The sequence below is a fragment of the Sturnus vulgaris genome, chromosome 5 (genome assembly GCF_052056855.1).
Source record: "Sturnus vulgaris isolate bStuVul1 chromosome 5, bStuVul1.hap1, whole genome shotgun sequence".
In the NCBI taxonomy this organism is placed as follows: domain Eukaryota; kingdom Metazoa; phylum Chordata; class Aves; order Passeriformes; family Sturnidae; genus Sturnus; species Sturnus vulgaris.
In genome coordinates, this window is record NC_142247.1 from 12182682 (window position 1) to 12197484 (window position 14803).

At 50.7% G+C, this 14803-nt stretch overlaps 1 protein-coding gene and 1 long non-coding RNA gene across 3 annotated transcripts in view; one reads left to right on the forward strand and one right to left on the reverse strand.

The window, feature by feature from the left end:
• Positions 1–5953: 5953 nt before the first annotated feature.
• On the reverse strand, positions 5954–8827 carry LOC148223561 (uncharacterized). Its single transcript, XR_015803766.1, has 2 exons — positions 8623–8827; positions 5954–8018 (listed from the first exon to the last, which is right to left on the reverse strand). It is a non-coding gene; the product is annotated as an uncharacterized LOC148223561 (long non-coding RNA).
• Positions 8203–14803, forward strand: part of WNT7B (Wnt family member 7B) — an 87814-nt gene continuing 81213 nt past the window's right edge. The window contains exon 1 of one of the 2 annotated variants that reach the window (XM_014880428.2): positions 8203–8624. In XM_014880428.2, coding sequence (XP_014735914.1) covers positions 8542–8624 — 83 coding nt within the window. In that variant the 5' untranslated portion in view covers positions 8203–8541. Of the gene's footprint in view, positions 8625–8800; positions 8869–14803 lie in introns of those variants that run through there. The other variant, XM_088164856.1, reaches the window with a different exon arrangement.

The following is a 14803-nucleotide window of genomic DNA, read 5'->3' on the forward strand; positions in this document are numbered from 1 at the left end:
TCTAAACATGACCTGCGATTTCACACTGCACCTCTTCAACCACGGCAGCCTGGCTGGCCTTTAAAAAATCCTTTGTTTTCTCCGTCAGGATAGATACTTTACGATTAAGTTCTGTGTTCAGCCTCTTTTGCTTGCTTGTCACTGCCTGCTTTCCTTTCAGCCTTTCCTGGTGTGTGTTTAGCCGATTCTCTCTGAGAGATGCCTAGAGCCATCTGTGCTGACTGTTGCTACACGTATATGAATGTATGTGTAGGAGAGGGCAGAGGTGCACGAGTTTTTCCGTATCTGTGTAACTCCCTACAGCCCACAGACTTGTATCGGAGTGCTATTTAAGCGTGCATATGCATGCAGGTCTGTGCCTCCGGACAGGCACACATTGTGTAGTAGGCTGGAATAGATAATTCCACAGAATGCAGGAATAAACGGAGCAGCTCAGAAATCAGTGAGGAAGAAAAACAGAAAAAAACAGAGAGAAAGAAAGGAAAGGAAAAAAAAAACCAGAAAGAAAAGGATGCCTTACTTCACTGTTAGTGTCTGAACACAAAGTGAGGTTTTGTCCCACTGATTAATCTCTCTAGGACCATCAAACTGAATATCCTAAGCTAGTGTTAAAAGCCAAGTGTATCTGTTTCTCAAAGAAGGAAGCGTATTTTCTTACTGCGGAAAATTATACCAAATTTGGTGTCAGACATTTGTGTCCAGCACGGTCAAACGGCCGAAGAAGTAGTCTGGACTCACGTTGCCTTTTAGGATACGGAGCTGCCAGCAAGTGGGGATTAACGCCTTCCTCTGTTTGTTTAGAAAGAAAGAAAGAAATGAAAGGGGAAAAAAAAAAAAAGAAAAAAGAAAAAAAAAGGGAAAGAAAAAGAAAAAAGAAAAGGAAAAAAATGGAAAAGTGTAACAGTTTCTTTTGTGAAGTCCGTACATTGCAAATCCAGCCGCGTTACCATATAGAGGAAATGAAAAAATGCTTCGGTTTGAGAGGACGAGTCCTTTATTTCCCTTATTGGATACGTTTCATGTGTTTTCCCCAACACTCCGGCTTAAGGACATGCCTTTTGAAACACAAACACACGCACAGCTCGCACACGCACACACAGATAAGATATGTATTAGATCCTGACACATGCAGGGTGGAGGGAAGAGCGGGGAGAGGGAGAGAGAGAGCGAGAGAGAGAGAGAGAGAGAGAGAGAGAGAAAGAGAAAGAGAGATCCTCCTACCTGGAGCCATAGATTGCAAGATACGTAGTGTTACCTGGGGAAGTCAGAACAAGTAAAAACAGATTGAACTTCAGGGCTCTATGAGGCAGTTGATCAAGATCAGTGCTTGCTCATTCTCTCCCTCAGACTGTCTGTCTTGGGGTTTTGTTTTACTGTTTTGAGCAGCCCTTTCCGTTTTTCCTTCCTCTTTAGCTTTAATATCGGAGCCGGTTTCGGTCACCATGGCTCTGGGAAGAGCTGCCTATCTGCTCGGAGTTGACTTTTTACAGCTCGGCCGGCTTTGCTCCTGGGTAGCTTCAGCAGTGCTCTTGACTGGGATTTAATCGACACGATCACTTCGGCTTTTTGTGCAATTTTTATGGCTCAGTCCATTTTCTAGATCATGCACAGAAACTTTCGGAAGTGGATTTTCTACGTGTTTCTATGCTTTGGAGTCATCTATGTCAAATTAGGGTAAGTCCTTCTGCACGACAAATCTCCTTGGCTTTTGGGTCACGTTAGTGCGGAGTTGGGAACAAAATACTGCAGAGAGGAAAAAAAAAAAGAGGAAAATAAAAGATGTAATTATTTCTGTCTCCGTCCCCGGGTGTCCAAGCGCCGGCAGCCCCCCGAAGCACAGCCGTGGGTCTCCCCCAGTCCCGGGCCATGCCCGGCGGCGGAGCGGTCAGCCCGCCCCGAGCCTGCAGGGAGCCGGTCGTGAGTGATGACGGATCCTTTTATTTTGTACTGCTTAAGCGAACTTAAATATTATCTCTGGCTTACAGTACCCTCAGAGGAAAAAAAATAGAAAAGGCAGCCTGACAGAGTTAACTCAGGCGCTGCTGCTGGGACAATAGAGCAGAGCTGAGGTATTAGGCGAAAGGGGCGGGAGGAGGGGAATCCCTGCTCTGAACCTGCGCTCAGGGATTTGGTTTATGCAGGCCTAGACACAATTTGCGTTTCTATCCATCACACGGACGTGTTGAAATTAACTTGACAACTGGTCCGGCTACCTCTGCTCTGGTGCTCCCGGGAAGCCAAGCGGGCTCCGGCGAAGGGACCGGCCCGGGGACCGGCCCGGGGCCCGGGAGGGTGCGGCGGGGGCTCCCGGGGAGCCCGCTGTTTGCTCCTCGGTGTTTGATCACCGCAATCGAGAGCACGCGGTTATTTTGGTTGCCAAGTTTCGCCCTCTTTCCCTCTGCCTCTCCCCCCAGTGCCTGTATGCCCTTATTAATATTGCTCGTCGCAGTAGGCTGACTTGAGTTGAATTTCCACATTCCTGAGCCCCAGCCGAGTCCTTACCTGTCGAACTACAAACTCTTTAAAGATCCTGTCTTTGCATAGCTGCGGGATTTTTTTTTTTTTTTTTTTTTTAATGATCAAGAATACATAAGGTGAGTTGCAATCCAAAAATGCTAGCTTCCCACCTTGAAATCAATACGTGGAAGAGGACGGGGAAGTCAAAGGGCAGCTCTCAAAGGCAGGAGAACGGGCACAGTTCTCCAAAGCGACGGGCAGGCTGGAGCCCGGCCGGGGCAGTGGAGCGGGAGGGCGAAGAGGAGCGAGGAGCGGCCCGGCCCGGCCCGGCCCGGCTCGGCCCTGCCGCCAGGACCCGCCGCCGCGGGCGCTGCTCCGCGCACGATGCCCCGAACAGCCCCTTCCCCGCTGTCAGCAGCGCGGGCAGCGGCGGGAGGAGGGGGCGAGGGTGGGGATCTGCAAGTGGGAGCGCGCCAGAGCCGAGGATTAAGGGTAAACAGCGAGGGGAAGGAATTAAACTGGGCTCCTCGGGGATGAGAGAGGGAGCGGCCGGCTCTGTATGCCCCATCGGGAGATCCCGCAGCTGCGGGCGGCAAAGGCAGAGCGGACCATTCGCAGGGTGCCGGCGAGACCCGCGGGCTGCTTCCCGGAGGGTTCCCAGCGGGTTGCTCGGCGGGCACCAGCCGGATTGCATCCCTTTGTGTTTGCTTATTTAGGTATTTCTGGCACGGCTCTGGGCCCGCCCCTGCAGCCGCAGGTGCTGCCGCGGTGGCCGGCGGAGCTCGGCGCTGCCCCATGGGCGACCCGCGGGGGATGCGCGGATGAGGAAGGGGCACGGCAGACGCCCTCCGCGCTGCCCCCTGACCAGTCCCGGTGGGGAGCCCGCGTCCGCCCCTGCCCCGGCTGAGACACATGCCCTGGGGTAGCTCCAAATCCTGCCTGCTGGAGACAGGTCCTTTCAGTGCTCTAACCTTTGCGGGGCCGAGTACCTGCACCGCCCTTTGTCGTTGCCAGGGTCGGCACCGATGGGCTCTGTCCCCCTCTAGGCTCGAATTGCCGGGAGTTTAGATGTGTAGTGAATTTGTTGAGGCTGTGTATCCATGAATGAAGCGATGACAGGGTACCCAATCTACTTCAATATTGTGAGGACTTTGTACAGCACACCCCTCACAGAGAGGTAGGCAGCTCAAAGAAAACGCTTTGCAAAATAAGAGCAATGGTACAGCTATTGCTTTCGCTGCGGCAGAAGGGGACAGAAGATTTGGGCACATGTTGCAGTCTGGAAGGCAGATCTCTCTTTGGCTGTTTTAGAAGGGAATTCAGAGCAAAAATCACAAGAATGCTGTTGGACTGAGTCTGGAAGTGAAACTGAGCAGACATCAGGAACAGTAAAAGCCTTTGCGGAAACCCTATCAGATCCATCACCATGCTGTAAGGCGATGAGGATACTTCACTTTCTCTGAACAATAGGAGAGAAATGTGCTCTGGGATCCAGGGCTACTTCTAGGCTAGGCATGTGGGATGCAATTATTTCCTCTTTCATCAGCCACTGGAACTACCATTTTGTTGAAACCATATCCTTTGGGTGTAATGATGCCTTTTCTGGTGAGCTCTTTGCTTTGAAAAGGGGGAGGTGAAGGTGGATAAAATGTCTTCCAGGGCATTCGGTTGATTTTCAGCGGGAAGGAGAGAGCCGTCGTGTCAGCCCCGGCAAGGAGAGGAGGCTTGGCAGGTTGTTTTTTTTGTTTGTTTTTTTTTTCCTTGCTGCTGAGCACGACTTCGTGTCTTAATACAACGTGCTAAAAGCTCCACTTTCGGTGGCAAACATGACACCGAGGGGAGAGAAAATAACGCAATACTTAAGCTGTTGGACGGCCCGGGGTTTTGCATGGGGTGACATGGCAGGGTCCCATAAAGAAGCCACTATCTCCTCCAGTTAGGAGAAGAGAGCAGGGTCCCGCTCAGGTAGTCCTTGCTCTCGGGAATCTTCCGTTGTTCCCGTTTCTATTTCCGGTCCCCTAGTTTGCTGGAGAAACAGAGGTGAGGTGAAGCATCCCTTAATATTTCTGTCGATGACATTTCCAGGCACCGAATCATGAAGCACCTGCAGCCCTGCTGAGTTCATGTAGCCCCCCGCGATAACAGGTTACATCAAATATTGACCTCAGGCAGGACTGAAACAGAAATATTTCCTGCCAAGATCACAGAGCATTCGGACACCGTTTAATTAATAAATACGTCAGAAATTAAAGTTCACAGCAGTACCACAGACGCAAATCACAGCGAAAGCTCTGGGCTTGAGTGATGTGTCTTTCGGAAAGATGAAGTGGCGGACAATATCCGGATCCGAGATATGGGGGCAGACCCTACCCTTTTCCTCTTTATTCTGGAGGAAAGGAAAGGTGACAGCCGGGCAGCTCCAAAGGGAGCGGAGAAGATCTCCTTTTCCCGCGGGGAGAAGGTCACTATGATGTTAGAGGGATGGGAGCGGCGGGAGCTGGCGCTGCCCAAGGGAGCAACGAAAGGTGTCAGCACCCCTTTGGGAGGCGGGGCAGGGACGCTTCTTTCGTGCCCATTCAAGCTGAGGGCGCAAAGGGCTACGGACGTCGGGGACTCCGGCCCATTCTGAGAAAGCTGGAGCACTCCGCGCCCTCTCGGGACTCCCAGGGATGCTGCGGCGGGGAAACGTGAGAGCCGGTCTCACTCGCCTCCCCTGCGGAAAATTTCGCCTTGGCTTTGCGGCGTTTGCAGCAAAGGCCAACGAAATCCTGCCCCCCTCGCAGTCCCCTGGGCTGTCCGGCCGCGGAGAGTCCGCCCGGGTCGGCCCTGTCCCTACGGCTGTCGGCAGGCAGCGGCCGGAGCTCAGCCTCGACGGCGGGCAGCACGTGGAGCGCCAGGAGCCGCGGCGAGGCCCCGAGAGGAGACCCGCGCGATTCCCGCCCGGAGCGCCGGGAGGTGCGGCCGCGGCCCGGGGCTGCCTGGCGCCGTCCTGCCGGCGGGACCATACGCTCCCCGGTCCCTCCACGGGTACCTGCCTTTGTGCTGCCGCCACCGCCTTCCCTGCTCTCCCATCGGCCAGACACCGCTCATTCTGAGACTCATTCTTGCCTTCTGTCCCCCGGCACCTGACTTGCAGCTCGGTGAGATACAAGAAATGCACGGTTCCGCCCGGAAAGGAGCCGGTGTGTTGCCCGCCTAATGCGCCTTCCCGGCTTCCAACTTGCCCTTCTGCCCGACGTGCGGACTCTCCCCAAGCTTGGGGTGAAAGAGGAACCGCGGCTGGGAATAGATAGATAATAGGGAAAAAAACCCACCCACCCCCCCCCCCCCTTGACAACAACAACAAAACCCCAAATAGTTCATTAGTGCCTGCCCGACTATAGTGTCGGCAACTATTTCAGTGCATTTCTGCGTCATTTTGTCCAAAATACAGCTGTTTGTGGAAAAAGGAGAGACAGATGCTGAAGTGCGCATATTAGACGTCACCGACAATATCTTTCTTCCAGTGTGACATTTTATTGAAGAAAATGTGTTCGTCTTCAATGAACAAAATGAGTGTGGTTCTCGCTGCCCCGGCTGAAATACGTATAGAAACCATTTGGATGGAATTTACAAGGTTATTCTCATCATCGTCGTCATAGTCGTCATCCTCCTCATCATCATAATTCATCATCAGTAATTTTTCGACGTAATAACCGGCCCGTGGTTTTAGAATAAAAATCAACTCCCCGAAAAGAAACTGCACGGTTTGGTTTCTTTATACGACTTTTCTTTCCCAACACAACAAATCTGTGGATAAAGTCAGTTTCGACCTGAAAATAGTGGAAATTGGCAAACCATCTTCGTTTCAGGTGGAGCGGGTCAAACTTTGCCAGCACAAGTTCGAAGTTTTCCAGTGCCAACATTTACTTTGCATTTTTACAGTTTGTTCTGCTCCTCCTTTTCCCCCCCAGGCACATCTTTAAAAGCAGACGCACATTTAAAATACCTATCCGAAGCGGAGTAAATGCTAGAAATAAAGCATTCAAAGTGGCTACTCGTTCTCCTGGTTTCACGCTCAGCAGAGTTGCCCCAGCCACATGTCTAGCAGGGGAAAGGGCACTGCAGGAGACACACATCTCTAACTCTTTCGCTATATATAGACTTGCATGCACACTTACAGAAGTCTAAATAGGTCCATTTTAGAATCTTAAATAATTATAAATAAGACGGTTCTGGGATGTAAATACTCGTTGAAAGGCTTAAGCTTCCGTCTCTTGTTAATCGAGATCAGCGTTTCTCGAAGGGACATTGACTGCCCCAACGTCTGTGCTGAACTTTCAGATGAAAGTGGTTAAAGCAACCAAACCCCGAGAAGATTTTTATCGCATATTGAGTGGCATACAACGTTTTTGCACCAGTTCTGCAATTCCCGTTCTATCTGAGGGAATATTTCGTTGTGTCGCTGAGACAGCTGCACCCATGTTCTGGGACTGGTTAACTGGAGGAGTGTTACCGGGGTGTTTGGTAGATCTCTTAGCCAAGACATCTTCCTCAGTCATTAGGTAATTAACCTGAGACGAACATTTACAGACCGAGGACACTTCGGAGCCTGGTTCTTCCCCATTTCAGCTGTATTTCGGTTTAAGTGTCTTCGGTGGCCATTTCTTTTTCGGGGGTCTTTTTCAACCCCCAGCCCCGGTATTCGCAGCGCGCGTAGTTCACCATCGCTCTCAGCAGTTCCGAGATAAAAGACAGACGCCCAACAAAGCAGAGAAAGAGCGATTATCTCCTGCTCGCCTCGGGCTGCTCGGGTTGAAGGGCTCCCGCCCGCCGGAGTGGGAAGGGTCGAGCATCTCTTTGCCGCGGTGCGCGGCGGTGCCAAGGGACAGGAGTAGCTCGGCTCAGGGGGAAGGCGGGAGAGAGGCAACTAACCTGCCGGGAAACGTCTCTTCGGACTTGCATCTTCTCGGAAAAGAGAGAAGGAAAGGGAAGAGCGGAGACGAAAGCTCTTCCTATGGAGGTGGCGAGAGGTGTGGGGAGCCAGGAGCCACCGGCAGCGGCTCCCCGCTCGCTTCGTACAGCGGCCGTTCCACACTAGTCCTTTCCCTTCCCTGCTCTCACGCGAAACCCAATCTCGCCAGGAAGCTACGAGTGTGCATGTCTTTATTTCTCACTCAGTAAGGCTATGACTACATATATGTTCCTTTTTCTTGACGTTACTCCTGAAATCGAAGCCTAATTTTTAACATCGGGGGCACAACGACAGCCAAACCCCCGCCGAGGCTGGAGGGAGGGCGGAACTCCTCGGTGGAACCGGGACAGCCGGCCACAATAAAGCAATTTACCGAGACTGGAGTTGGGAGCTGCCAGCTCGTCCAGTCTCTCCCAGGACGAGCTAAGGAGACGCAGACGCACGGAGCTCTCAGCCCACCGAGCGCTGGGGGGGACTTAAAAATGCCCCACGGGGCGCGAAAGGAGCGGTTGTACGAGAGGAGAGGCGCACGGCGAGGGCTCAGCCAGGGAGCACGGATTCATTGCAGCCCGGGCTAGATCAGTGTCTTTCCATTGTCATCCTCCCCCTAAAAAAAAAAAAAAAAAAAAAAAAAAAAAAAAAAAAAAAAAAGGGAGAGAGAGAGAGAGGGAGAGAAAAAAAAAGTAGGCGGATTGCAGTGACTGACTGCCCAATGGCAGCCCCGGGTCTCAGGAGAGTTACAGAGAGAGAGGGAGAGAGAGAGAGGCTCTTTCTGCCATCCAAATCCCTTAAACCATCCTCATTCCAACACGAGAACCCACTGTAACAACTTCCAACCACTGAGACATGACAGGCAGGAGCCCAGAGGCAGCAGCAGCAGCAGCGAGAGCAGCAACAGCAGCAGCACACACTCTGCACAGGGAGCAGCATTAGCACCAGGGGAATACTACACACAACAATACAAACAAACAAACAAACAAACAGACAAAACCCCCCCAAGCCCAAGGGACTGGATTCCAACTCAGATTCAAGCCACAGCTGACACCAAAAAGGGTGGGGAATTACGACCAGGGGGGGCCAGAAAGGAATAACCAAGGAAGCGAACTCAAGAGTGTAAACGGGATTCAGCCATGATCCTTTTTTCATCTCGCAGTGTGTTACTCTCAGTGTATTACCCTCAGATTTTCCTCATCCTTACCAGTGGGAGTTACCTGTAAGTGATCCAGATTTTTTTTTTTCCAAATACTGTTTGCAATGCCCCCGCTAGCAGCTACCTAGGGGCAATGCGCAGAGCGAGCAGAGGGAGCCGGGAGAAGCCAGCACGGGCGGCAGCTCCGTGCGGTGCGTGGTGGTGAGGATGGTGGTGGTGGTGGCGGCGGAGGAGGAGGAGATGCTGTGCTGGTGGCGGTGCTGGCGCTGCTGGTCGGACCCCGCCGGGGGAAGGGACGCACCGCCAGGTAACTCCCGGGGCTGCCCCGCCGGCGAGGCCGGGGCCCGGCGTGCCCGCAGCGGGGGCGGCGCACCTAGGAGGGCGGCGGGGCAACGGGACGCGGAGCGGCCGGCGTCTCCCCTGGGGACTCCGACCCCGACTCCTCCTCCTGCCAAACCGGAGATGGGCATCGCTTCGTGCCCGTCGGGGGAAGGCTGTGTGTGTGCGGAGATCCCGGGGAGCCGGCGGCGAGCGCCCAGCCCGGGCCGCCCGCGGGGAGCCCCCGCCGCCGAGGCGCTCGCCGGCCGGCTGCTTTCGCTCCGGAGGGATCTCCCGTCCCGCAGTCAGAGCTGGCTCCAGGACCTTTTCCTTGTGAGGAAGGGGGTGGAGGTAGGGGTGGGGGAAATGAGAGTCGGTGGGTGGGACTGCGAGGAATTTCGGTCTCTTTTTTAATATCTATATCTGTATCTGTCGTTGCGGTGGATAAGAAGCGGCTGGACTAGTCCGTGAGGGCTGCAGAGAGAGTGTCCGCCGTCGTTCTCCTGCAGGTCCCCCGGCAGGTCTCTGTGCCCGCCGGCCGCCGCGCTAGGGTGGCGGGGGTGGTGGGCCGGGGTCCCCGCGCCGGCCGGAGGGAAGCCAGGCACGTCCGGGACTGCAGCCGGGGTCCGGAGGGGCTGCCGGGGAGCTGTCAAGGGCTTCTGTTCTCCTGCACTCCGGAGGAGACTTGACCGCGCCGCGGGGCAGCCGTACGGAAAGGAGGGCGCTGGGGCGGCAGGTACCCGGCGGAGGGAGCCGCTTTAAAATCGGGGAGACTTCTCCCTCCCTTGAGCATCCCCCAGCCCCGGGGATAGAATGTCCGTGTCGGAACGCGGGGATCGGGCCCAGGGGAGCTCTGGGGCGGTTCGGAGCCTGCCCAGGCTGCCGGGGATGCGGCAGAGGGGTTCGCCCCTGTCGGTGATGGGGAACCCGGCTTTGGCATCCTCGGCCCCGCATTTATCTCGGCTGCCGGGGCCGGACGGTTTTCCCTGCTGTCCCAAACCCCAAATCGACCTCAGTTTTTTGTGCCCCGACGGATGCGAATTTTAGGTCCTATCCCTGAACTGTAGATGGATTTTTATATATTCGTGGTTTTTTCTCTGCATGCGCACACAGGGTCACATGCACATAAACAAGCACGTGTGCGTGTGTTCCTCTGTGTGTGTGTCCGTCTATTTTCTGTGGGCTATGGAAAAAACATATCCCACTGCTATGGGAGAAAAGTAGGAATAAACACACCCATAAAAAGAAACTAAAAGCCTATTTCTACATTCTTAATTCTTAATGAAATGCACATGTCTTGGCCACCGATTTGTAAAAGCGCTTAGTTTTATGGAAGCACGTTAGATTAATTCAGCCAGAGCTGTCTGTTTCTTGTTCACAGGAGGGATATGTCTGCTGAGTAGGTGACCGATAGCTTGTAAAAAAGCTTGCCGTGCTATCTTTGGTTGGTTGGGGTTTTCTGGTAGTTTTTTTTTTTTCTTCTTTTTCTTTTTTTTTTTTTTTTTTTTATACAGGAGGAAGGAGTCGTAATAAATAAATAAATACACCCTTTTAATATAAGCGTAGCCATATTTTTCTCAAAACCGTAGGAAATTACTATCCTACAAAGTTTTCCTTCTATAAATAGTTCAAATCTTAAAACAAAAGTTTGCAACCGCACACCAGATGCTGGGATGCTGGCGGTTTCCCTTGCTGTGTGACATAATTATAAGGTCCGAAAGCAAAAGCTATAGAAGTATAATAATAATACTAAGGCGACTGCTGAGGGGAAATACAAGGGAAGCAATGCCTGCTTTATTTAAAGCCAACTGCTTGGGGATCTTTTGAGCGCTGCCCCGCGACAATGAGAAGTTGTGGCGGATAAATAATGCTCTCTCGCCTTTCCCTGGGCCGTCCCCAGTTCATCCCCTCCGCGGCAGGTCACTCGGAGCTGGACCCGCGAAGCCGGAGCCGAGGTGGCTATTGCAGCCCAGCAGAGCAGAAGCGAAAGGGATCAGGAGGTGAAACCCAACAAAGCGGAGCCCCAAAGCGATGCGCACCTCCCTCCATCCATCACTCCGGAGGGACGGAGCCGGCTGCTTTCCCGGGAAGAAAGCAGCGCGCACGGGGCCGCCGGGGACAGGGTGCCCGGGACGCGACCCCCGCCCTTCTCCTCCATGCCATCCTCATCCCCAGCCCCAGCCCCCGGCCACATTTGCTCCATCTCCGCTGTGTCCCCCCCATCCCTCCCAGAGAGCGGGAGCAGCGGCGGGAGAGCCGGGCGGGCTGCGATGCTTCGCCTCACTGTCCGTAGGATGTGAAAAGAAAGAGGAGTTATTTCAGTGCTTAATGGAGAGTAGCCTACTGAACTTGTGGTGTTTGTCTGGTGGGTAAATATACTTCTCTGGCTTACTAATGGTAGCTTTTGAAGATTAAAGTATAGTAGAGCCTGTTGGAGCATTATCTGCTCGTGTCTGTTTCTGCTACCCTCGCTCTCCAGAGGGGAGGATGCTTCCCAAGCTGCTATTTAGTGAGCTCTCAGGGACTGTCAATGGTTATGTTAATTTTCCCCGAGATCTCTAACATCTTTTGGCTATGGGAACGACTCCTTGGCTTGGCTTTGCTGCTCCTTCAGGGACAGAGGGGGCGAGTTTCAGCAGGCAAGCAAATGGAGTGTGGGGTGTTCGTGCTCAGTCTCCCTTGGTGCGGGGAATGCAGGCCGGGGGAGATGGGATGCTGCCCTGTTATTCTGCGAGAAAACCTGTCAAGCAAAAATCCCATGGTGATGAAATTAGGTTTTCAGAAGGGAAACAGCAATGGTGAAATTAAATGAAATGGGCACCACATCTCCGTGTTTTTTGTTCAATAGCTGGGAGAAAGTTAAATTACAGTCAGCTACATCCAAAATTAGTTTTAAAACGGACTCCTTTATAAAATTGATTTCTATATTGTAAGTGTGCTATCTGATGAAGTCATCTTCTTCAGTGTGCTTGCCTGGTAACCTTTGGCCTGCTGAGGCACTGTGAACATTTTTACAACCAGAAGAAATTAGTGTCTGACTCTCTGAAAAAGAAAACTGACTGTGGTTCCAATAGCTGATGCATTTTAATGCTGGACATATTTTGGTAATCCAATTAAATATTTAAAGTATAAAGCTGCCATTAAATAATATCAGTGTAATTAGTATAAATGTCTAAACACCAGGATTATGCAGAACACCGGCACTGCACTGTTTCTTGCAGTGCATGTGGGAGTGTGCATGTGTCTGTATACATACATATATTTAGCTGCTCCTAAAGAAGATGGTGCTTGTCAGTTTTCCATTAGTGCACCCCTTTCACTATTCATCTTATTTAGGGCTGGATGCATTCACCAGCAACACTGATTCTGAAGAAGTTTATTTGGGGGATTATCTGCTGGCACATAGATACAGTTACTTCAGTTATTTGCTTTAAAGTGATTTGGAATAACTCTTGATAGTGTGTGTGTATGTGGTAATAGCAGCACAAATCTTCAAAGCAGATACATTTTCTAACACCAGAACACAGCAAATAATTTATATTGGTGAGTAGATATCACTCCTTGTTTAGGAAATGTAGAGAAGAAAGATCCTCTGCATGTTTTGCATTTGTTCTCCTTCAACATCCTTACAATTCTGTATCCTTAACAGCAGGGCTTCTCGACACTTGTGGGAAGCAGATTGGAAGGAATGTAGATCGTTCATATGCCGACAGGAAAGTGGTCATGCCTAATCCCTAAAGATTAGGACTGCTGGAGAGAGTCCCTGGAGTTTGCCTCTTATCTGTCAGTTCTGGAGGGAGCTGCAGAGACAGAGAGAACAACCCAGCTGCTCTATGAGGCAGAGCCTTCAAGGGGATAGTGGTCACAGCTTCACCAGCAATGCCAACCAGCCTGACTGAGGCTCCTACTTCAGCTGGTGCAGTCAGAGTTACACAGGCTGGCCCACGCTTCCCATCTCGGTTAGATTAGGGCAGGATCAACCTCTGAGGTTAAGCTGGCTATTACGAGAATGGGATTGTCTCTGGCTCATTCACTGAGCTGGAGTGTAAATCCATTGTTTCCCTGCTTTTGCACCTTGTTCATTTTATAACTGAGACTTTAGGGCAAGCTTGTTCTCTCAGCCTCTAGTTATGCAGTGTACAATGCCCAAGGAGGGCTCTGTTGAGATCCTTAGATTCTTCTTTTACATAGTAGTGTAATAATGATTCTCTATAAGAGGATTTGTAATAAGACTTCCTTCCACTTTACCATCCCTCAAAGATGTGCTCTCTTATAGACGGGTGAATCTTCAAATAGTATCAAGTGTTTTCAGGCTCATCTAAAGCCAATGCTTTTGCTCAGCAGAAAAGAGAAAGATAAAGAATATTTTTATGCTGGACTGCCATATGCTTGGCTTTCCTCCCTGACATGGGATATTTCCATGTATTGAAGCAGCTACACAGAGATGAGAGAATGATTGTGATACGATTTCTTGGTAGCTCTAGAAGGCAAAGTTCAGCTTTCACTGTGAGACCCAAAATAAAACTCCCTGTCTAAAACCAAAGAAATCTGGTAAATCTGTGACTGGCACCCCTCTCCCTGCCAAGGTCTAGATCAAGCACTCAAGTCCTGAATATCCTTGAATCCAAATGCATTTGGATGAAGGTAACTGTCTCAATACTTTGCAACAATCGGGTTCCAGGAATGAGATGTTTAGCACACCTTGAAATTGCAAAAAATGATGACAGCATGGAATTACTACATATGTTGTATTACTAATGCAGAATAAATACTGGGTATAAAGCAATATGAAATATTCAGATGATTAGGTAAGGATGAATACAGATGTGTTTGCATATTAAACACCCAAAAAGGCTAATCCTTCAGAAAAGAGACTTTCAAAGGTGTTAAAGAGCTAAACAAAATGACCTGCAATTATACAGTTAGGCTGACAAACATCTTTTCTTCAATGGGAAAAACATCATGTGTACCTGGAATATTGCATGCTGAGGGTAGAATGGTGTCATAGCTTTGTCAGTGCAAGGGGCTGTGTAATTGGGGCTGAAAGGCAGTCAGAGAGCCTCTTAACCCCAAAATACAGTTTAACCCTCTAGTCCTCCCAAGTTACTCCAAGCAATAAAAACCTAGGACCAGCTGTAGATCAAAGGAGTTCTACAGATATGCTGACATATGAGTTACAGAACTGGTTAATGTTGCAAGCTCAATTTCTTCAGCCCACAACTTATGCATGTTGTTTCACCCTCTCTGGACTCTCACCAGTGCCTTTCATGGCTGCTGGCAAAGCACGTCTACCTGTTAATTACCTGACAGATGAATTTTTGCAATACAGGTTCACCTGTCTGTTTGGTTCTTCTCATGATTTTTGCTCTTTCCCCCTTGATGTTCTGCTGCCCTTCTGTAGAGCATCTATCCAACCTACCCTAGGTATGTAACTTGCATAGTGTTACAGTAAAACTCTGCATGGAAGGGTTCTATGAGACAGGCCTCTCTCTGTGAGAACCATGACTGAAATGCAAAATCTCCATGACTTTTTTGTTCTGGAATTGTGCCATGCACGTGTGAATACCCTGTCAATGACCTGAAGAAACTTGTCACCGAAAGCTTCAGGTTTACAAGCCAAGAATTATGTAGGAGGATAAGAAAGTCCAGGAGTGTAGGCACAGGAGTACTCTGGAAAAGCCAAGGAAGGCATGTTTCTAGGGAATGTCTTTCAGTCTTTTAAGGGTTGTTAGAACCCTCTCCTCTTTTGCTGTCCCTTCAATCCTCCCCCAAATGTAGAAGGATATATTTTCTCTCTTCTAGGGAATGTCTTTCAGTCTTTTAAGGGTTGTTAGAACCCTCTCCTCTTTTGCTGTCCCTTCAATCCTCCCCCAAATGTAGAAGGATATATTTTCTCTCTTCTAGGGAATGTCTTTCAGTCTTTT